This window comes from Papilio polytes, unplaced genomic scaffold (assembly GCF_000836215.1).
Source record: "Papilio polytes unplaced genomic scaffold, Ppol_1.0 DF824292.1, whole genome shotgun sequence".
Taxonomy (NCBI): domain Eukaryota; kingdom Metazoa; phylum Arthropoda; class Insecta; order Lepidoptera; family Papilionidae; genus Papilio; species Papilio polytes.
The window spans coordinates 405,559-414,133 of NW_013524912.1; the positions used below are offsets into that span (position 1 = coordinate 405,559).

At 32.1% G+C, this 8,575-nt stretch overlaps 1 protein-coding gene across 1 annotated transcript; it reads left to right on the plus strand.

Moving 5' to 3' along the window:
- The first annotated feature begins 768 nt into the window (after positions 1-768).
- LOC106102503 (putative leucine-rich repeat-containing protein DDB_G0290503) lies at positions 769-8,383 on the plus strand. Its single transcript, XM_013282006.1, has 10 exons — positions 769-1,145; positions 1,307-1,504; positions 2,034-2,168; positions 2,428-2,580; positions 2,766-2,797; positions 2,852-3,949; positions 4,123-5,314; positions 5,546-5,664; positions 6,708-7,095; positions 7,402-8,383. The coding sequence occupies exons 1-10, from the start codon at positions 992-994 to the stop codon at positions 7,602-7,604; spliced, it is 3,672 nt and encodes a 1,223-aa protein (XP_013137460.1). The 5' UTR covers positions 769-991; the 3' UTR covers positions 7,605-8,383.
- Positions 8,384-8,575: the final 192 nt, after the last annotated feature.

The window sequence follows — 8,575 nt, forward strand, 5'->3', positions numbered from 1 at the left end:
TCCATTTTACAACGCCAAAAAAAGGTAGTCTACTTCTACCGGTATCTTAAGAACATCGGCGTCAAGGGCTAGAAGCAAAAGGCCCAAACCAAAATACACAGAATAGATAGAATAAAATAATAATACCAAAATAGAATAATAGAATTTACTGGACCAGGCCCAGGCCCACCCGCGGCTGTATAGCCTCAGATGCTGACTTCTACCGGTAAAGTAGATTTATTCTGCGCCTTTGGAACATCTTCCTAGTTATTATGCATTTTAGGAGAGCTAAAAAACGGGCACGTTTAAGAAAAACTGAAGGTGTCATAGATAGATTTTTTTTTAAAGTTGGATTATTGACTACATAAAAAGAATCAAGATAACTCGTAAATGGTTAACTTTTGTGTGATGTGTTTAGGGGTTAAAATTATCACAAATGTTCCCCTCTACTACCTCCCAAAGGAAATACGTTTAATTACTAATAACCCTGTACACTTCGACGTGTATTTTCTAGGAAGTGATGTAGGGGATCATTTGTGACAATTTTGACCACTCTATGCATAATACAAAAGTTTACCATTTTTATTATACCATGGTTTTTAGTTTTTTTCACTCAACTGAATAATAATTATGTTTTGCATCCTGCATATAGGGGTCATGATTATCTTAACGGGAATAGGTACCTACATACATCGAACTTCTTTGTATGATAAATTACGATGAATTATTAAAAGCTTCTATGATTGTATCTATGGAAGTTAAGATGGCCGTAGACAAGAATAACATACCATCAACCATTTGCATAGACCATTTGACATCAACTAAATATATTTTGTAAATATCTACTAAAAACATTATCAACAAAAGCTAAATTCATTATTCATGTAAAACAAAATGTAACATTATCATCCAAACGTTCTACTAACTGCAGTTTCGTACTATTTACGAATGTTAAAATTAACCGTTTAAAAATGAAAGCACGGATATTTACATACAGTACAGTTTAAAGATAATGGATGATTCAATTTACTTAAAAAAAGATTCCGAAAAATTGAACACAGAGTTTAATTTATTTTTTACTCTTGAAAATTGTTCTTTTCCAAGCTCATTAAAACACAAAAACACTGTTATCAAATACACAAAACTGCCAAACTTTGATGCTGAAGGTATGGTGTTCAAACTCGTTGTACATCTTGATGTTTATTTTTATATTTATGTTTGTGCCAAGCAATATTTGATATATGTTGTTAAACTTACCTTAATTTCATTGAAATTTGTGAAACTTTATTTTAGGTTATTTCATTTATTGAGGGTGATTTATTTTCAGAACCATGGTGCAATCGGAATTCATTACATCCAAGATTCCGCCGTGTTGTAACACTCGACGACCAACCAATTCAATCAACTAGGTCGCTAAAACAAAACTTAGTAAACCCAACAAGCATGTCTACCAGTTGTCCTAAACGGAAGATTAAAATTATTAATATAAGAGATGAAGAGGAAACAAAGAGTTATTCAAATATTTGTAAGTATTGATTTTACTTTGAGGCATAAGATTGTAAGATGCTCATCAAAATTTAAATTATTATGGGGGATTGGAGATTTTATGTTTTTGTGGAGAAAACCTAACTGGAACTCATCGATCACCAATGCCTAAACAAATACACAGTATAAGGTGAACTGCAGACATATTGCTGGTACTAGTTTTTTGTTTGAAAGGGAACACCACAGTCTAGTTAATGGCACTGAACATGTAAAGATAAGTATAGAGTCTGTTAATTAATGGCCACAAGAATGTCTTAAAAGACAGCAACACATCTGCGATTTCTCTGGCATTGTAGATGGACATTGGATCAAGAGCATAAGGTGATCCGTTGCTTGTTTGCTCTCTTCCACTGAATATATGAGCTGGCGGTGGTTCTTACTAGCAATTTGTTTTTTAAATATTATATTAATAATATAATATTTAAAAAACAAATAGCATTAAGTGTTCAGTAGCCGAAACTTGGAATTAACATTATGGTTAAAAATATTTATTGTGGTTTTTACTTCAGCTGGAAAGGATGTTAAGAAGTCATCTCCAAAAACATCCAGCAGGCTTGTAGGAACTGATCAGAAAGGTGTTGATCCAAAGTCAGAAAAATTGGACTTGATGAATGCAGATTCAAGAATGAAAAGGACAAAAAAGTGTATGTAACATTTTATTATAAACATTTAATGTGGATGCATACATAAATATTCTGCCACAAAATATGAAATACATTTTTGAATACCATTAAATTAGTAGTACTCGTATATATTTCTTTACTTCAGGTTGCATTGTTTTACAGTTTTCATCTTTTATTACTCTTACAAATTACAATCTATCTAACTAACCGCGGTTAGTGGATTTCATGTCCGGTTGTATGGGTTCGGAGCAATGCTTATGCTGTTTTTCTTACATTTTAGATTCAGAAGATTTGAGACAACAGTTAGCAAAAAATAGAGATTTAAGTAAAGGAAATGAATCAGTCAAAGTTAACATTAATAAGAGCAAGCAGTTTGATAACAAGCTTATAAAAATTGCTGACAATGACAAAGCAAGATTAATTAAAGAAAAAGGTTTGCTGCTTTTACTATTTCTCTATGATATTTAATGAGCAGTCATATGCTACACAATTAATGAGTTGCAGATTCACTAGCTATCTTAATTGAAATAGGAGATAAACATAAAAAAGTGTTTGTTCTCGCACATGATTTGGGACCTTTCTATTTGCTGACTTACCTGATTTATATTTCGTTTTCAGATATAGAGAATAAAAAAAAGAATATCAATAAATATTCTAAAAATAGCTTAAGTAAAAATATTATTATTTCATTTGAAAATGAAAAGGAAGCACATTCTAATAAAGAAATGTTATATGATGAATTACAAAAAGGAAACAACCCGGAAGATAAAAATAATCTGAAGAAATTTCAACACCAACAGAATAAATTACAGCCAGCAAGTTCGGTGAATGTAAAAAAAAAGGCGCCGACTAATATACATGTATCTTACAATGAGAAGATACAAAAACCATCCAAAAAAGAACTAATGATAGATCAGATGGTTCAAGTTAAAAAGAATGCTTCAAAACATGTATCTGTAGAAACAGACCCACCGATACGGACAGATCAAATTACACAGATCGATAGTACCTTTGATTCATTACTTGTGAGAATGGAAGATAAGATTACAGAAATGGATTTAATAAACGAAAAATTTGACAGTCTTCGTATACCTGACGTTACTCTAAGAAATGAGCGAAATTCCACTACAGAAGAAGTAGTCAATTTATATAACACATTACCGAATCTCAAGACACCAAGTACTGATATTATTACATTAAAAAGTGATAAGAATATAAGTGATTCATGCATCAAAAGTTCATCTTATATCATTGGACGTGCAACTGTCACATATACAAGGGAACAAAAAATTGACATTCATGTAGTTAATAATGAAGAAATACATAATAATATCGCGCCAACATTAGTTTACCCTTTAAATGTTGTATCGCTATATAAAAAAGAAATAAAAAACAAACAATCCGATGATTTCTTAGTAAAATCAAAGAAGAAAGATAAACCACGATCTAATTCTAAATCCAGAAATGATATCAATTTTGATAGTAAAACAAACTCTGTTAACAAATTAATCAAACCATCGGACATAATCAGCACAATTCGGCTTAATAATAGTCTGTTACAAAGTGATTTTCTTTGCAAACAATTCCAAAGGGAACTCAACTTTATTGATTCCTTTTTTGAATCTCTTAATTATTTAGAAAAACTGTCTGAAAAGTATCTTACAGAGATAAAATTCAACAGTTTAACATGTAGTAAACAAACAAAATTGAATGATTCTGATTATATCTGTAATTTAACGAAGATTGATGATAGTTGTTATGTTGATGATAGTGAAACAATGGCTTCAAAGAGTCTTTGTCAGGTGAGTGTTATTCTTTTTATCTGTAAACATGTCGAGTGAAGCATCAATTATACCACAAACCTCAATAAAGTGCACTTGTAATTTGGTAATTGATTACTGGTACAATTATATATATTACAATTAAGTGCTGTAATTACAATTATTAAAGTTGTTATAATTTTATTTTATTTCAGCTTAATTTACTCATTCACAATGAGCAAAGAAGAGCGAGGGATTTCTTATTTGTGTTGAAGATGCAAGAGGATGTTCTAAAAGATTACATAAAATCTCAAATGCTTTGGTTAGAAAAGAAGAAAAAGCAAGACAATATAGATATTTCAACTCTCAAGAAAAAGCAGCGTGGTGCATTGCTGAAATTGCAGCACGAATGTGGTGAAATGCAAAGGATGCGAAAAGCGTTACTGACATTATCTGAGAAACGTAAGGTCGCCCTCATGAAGACTAAGAAGAATATTGAAATGAAATTGACCAACAATGTGGATGTCGAACAAATAATTCTTGGTAAGAAAAAGTTGAAGCGGAGCACATCTTCTGATCGTATTTTGGCACCGTTGAAGTGTTTTGATCTTTCGAGTAGTGGATGTGAAGATTCCACTACATCAAAGGAATTGTCAGAAAGTGCTTGGTATAGCACATTGACTGCTGACAATCCTCTCCATCAAGTTGCATCAAGTGCAGAGAAAAGTATACAAACGGGTGATAGTATCTTAGTAGCTGACTTACCCGCTCAACTGATAGCCACTACAGCTGAAAACTGCATTGCCGTCGATGGTGGCTATTTAAATATTCTATTCCATAATTTGTCACTACCACAAATCTTCAGTAACGGTAAACAATATGAAGTGAATGAGGAGGCTTTAAAAAATATTGTCAATACCTCGAACTCGGATAATAATTTGTCAAAAGACACTGATACATTTGAAAAGTTTATGGAGCATATAAAAAATCCTGATACTGATGGATCGAGTTCTGTTTCCACTGCGCATAGTCTTGTCGAAGAGTTTGATCATTATTACAAATGTCTCGGTGATCAGTCGCTTACTAATTCACCGGAATATGATAATGAAGTACACAATGATTATGAAATGCGATCTAACAATGAATTAAATAGTGATGTTTGTGATCATAACAGTGTAACAATGATAATGGATAGTGATGAAAGTATGTTGAAGAGATTAAGTAATGTGTATGGGATTGATAGTACATATAATTGTGAGCCTATGTTATCTGTTGAGATAGAGACAGGTAGTAGGGAGGTTGGTGTAAGTGTTGCAGGGCCTTTGCCCGTACCTGCAGGGGCCTCTGACCCAGTCGATGATCAACCTATTGATACTACTTGGCTGTCAAATGTAACTGTTGAAAAAGGTTTGTTTTTTCTTATATTCTTATTACGTACTAAAGAGTGTATAACAAATTAGGTTTTTTTTTTTATATTTTGGTGTATAAAAAGGAAAGGATAGAGACACTTTCAATAAATTTTAAATTCTTATAATCCGTGAGAATTTAATTAATGTTCTTTAGATAATTAACACAATTTAAACACCCTGTAAATGATGGATTCTTTTGTTGTGAATTACCTAAAAGTGTACATTACAGAGAGTACAAGCAGAGATCAAGTATTTTCTTCAAGCATCACATCCTCGTCACAATATGCATCACCAGTTCTCTGTGAGGCTGAAGAGTTAAGAAGACAGCAGTTAGCTATTGAAAGAGAGGTATATTCATTATATAATGTTACTATTATGAAAAAAATATATACCATTAAAAAATATAATAAAATGAGAGCATTACACATAATTACTCTCGTTTTAATTGGGATAGTACTTGATTACTTTATTTGTTATATTCTTATTTTAGCGTTTTATTCTAATATTTGGGCCCTTTTCCACTTGCCTGTCCATCTTTATTTCCCTCTTTGATCAAATTTCTTGCCACTTCTCGTACTTCGTTTTACGAAGGTTGTTTTGGTCTGCAACGTTTTCTTGTACCTGATAGGTCATATCATTTGATGATTTCTATGTTTGGAAAGATGAAAAGTAGGAATAAAAAAGAAAAATCGTACTTTATGACGAAACGATATATGAAAATAAGAGATCCGAGATGCGCAGAGATGCGCCGATTTGTTACGCACTATCAATAAAGTGGTAACGGGCGGGTCACATCGTAAACACAACAGGTGTATAAGATTGATTATTATTAATTACCTAATATTAATTAACTCGGTACCTAATTGTTTTGATTAATTTAAATTATGATAATCACGTAATTATAGTGTCGCGGTTACAAAATCGATTTTTTGATGATATTGCTAAGTATCCTTTGTGAATCTAATTGGCCGTTAACTATAAGAGCACAGTGACGTATAGAAGTAACATTATTATGTTAGAATACAAAGTGCAAAGATAGTGTTGTTTAATAATAGTAATTCACCTACTTAATAATTATTATTTACTGTTATGTAAGTAATTTACTTGCAACGCAATATTGAAAGTGTCAGATTTCTATTAAAATTTAACATTAACAGAATCTTCACGACGTGCTAAGTAGACCTAAACACCGAAGTGTTTAAATTTTATTCATCATTTGCTAACAATAAAAGTAGCTGTGGATGAAATTTCATTCATTTTACTAAATTCGATTAATGAATAAAACAACATAGATAGTTCAGTTTTTAGGTTTTTAATCGATTATTATAAAATAATTTCTATTTATGTGCAAAATTACTGCACATTTGTAATATATACGTTTTCGTTTCCAGATAAAAGCATTAGAACAGCAACAGTGTCAATTGCTAGTCGTTCGTGAGATACCGGACAAACCTCCGCCGCCTTACATACCTCCGAGCGAGGTTCGAATGCCGAAGCCGCCGAAAATGTTCTTACCCGACCATATCTCTGAAGATAAAATACAAAATACCATAGAGCCGAGAAACGAATTATTGGACATAAATGATCCATTCGATGCGTTCTTTAAAGATTTCTGCGATGAAAGTGTTGAAGGGCAACGTATCGAGAAAAGCAATAAACCATGGGATGCTTGTAATTTGTTGCCACAAAAACCCACACCGGATACTAAGAAGATAGTCGCTAAAACTTGTACGGAGATGAAAGAAGTTCTGTCAGGTGCGACACCTTCTTTCGTGTCAGGTAAGATTGAATAAATAGTTTTTGCCCTTTTCTAGATCTGTATTTTTATTATCATAAGGTGACAAAAGAGAAGCCACATGAATTCGCCAAAATGGCGAAGTGACTCCCTATAGATATTCGCAATTGCGTTGCCTTCCCTTAATCGACTGAGGTACGCACATAAACGGGATATTTTCCCATATACGTCTCCCACGTCAAATTTATTTTAATTTCCATCCTTTTATCTTAAGAGGGAAAGGGAATAAAATGTAATAATCTATAGGCCTAATATCTAGACTTTTTTAAATGTAATAAATGTTTTTACAGGCATCAGTTCTAGACGGACAGATCATATTGATGATATATTATTTGCGGAATGGAGACGTTGTGAACCGGAATGGACATCGCTACATACAGAAGAGGCTTCAGTAAAGAACCAACTGTTCGAGAGCATATTTAATAAACTAATCAACGAAACAGTAGATGAATATAAGAAAATAGTTTCTACAGATAGTAAAGAAAAAAAATAGCTTTCTTGTTATCAGAGGGACAGAGGAATTCTTGTTTATTGTTAATAAACTTTAAAGTGACTTCAGGGAAGAATACAAAAGTATTGAAATATATAGCTTTTAGGCTATAAATTTACTACAAGAATACCACACAAGTGTCAGTCGAAAATTAGCCATATGAGCTATGATTTTGCTATATTTGTTATTGTTAGAGGCTAAGAAATCTTGTTGAGTTGTGTTGTAGAAAATATATACCAGCAATATATTAGACGTTTTTATATGTTAGCTTTTAAATATTGTATGCCCAGAACTGAGCGATAGTTCATGCACGAAAATGTCATAAGTTAAAAGCGACATTAAAAATTATTCTATTGTATAAGCAAATTGACATCACAAATAAAGACAAGAGCGACAAGAAGGTTATGTATTAATTTGATAAACACAAAGTATTAGTATTTGCGAGATAGTTACAATTACTGTTGTTATCGAACTGTCGGTTTTCGTGGTTTTTTTTTAGTTTTAATAACTGAACTTTGCACGTGTACCTTTCGGTCTATATTTTGCAACTCTTGTATTGTTAATGTAAATAAAGTATAGTCAAATTTAACCTACGTTAGTATTACGTTATTTTAAAGAAAATTAGGTCAATTAATTTTATCTGTTATCCGTTAGCAATAGTTATTTAGGATGTTAACGAATATCACATTCTTACTAGTAATATAGATGACTAGTAAAATATACACGTGAAATGCAAAGTTTTTTTTTTGCAAATTATACTACATGTATACAAAAGTATATCTCAATAAACAGTAGAAAAACATAAGACTTTTCTTTTATTACTTAAGGTAACAAAGGAGAAGGGCGGTCACATGAATTCACCAAAATGGCGAAGAGACTGTTGCCTACTCTTAATCGACAGAGATTGTCTACATAAAAAGCACATTATCTCTTCCTATGCGTCTCCTCCGTCAAATTCATGTTCCCTTCCCATC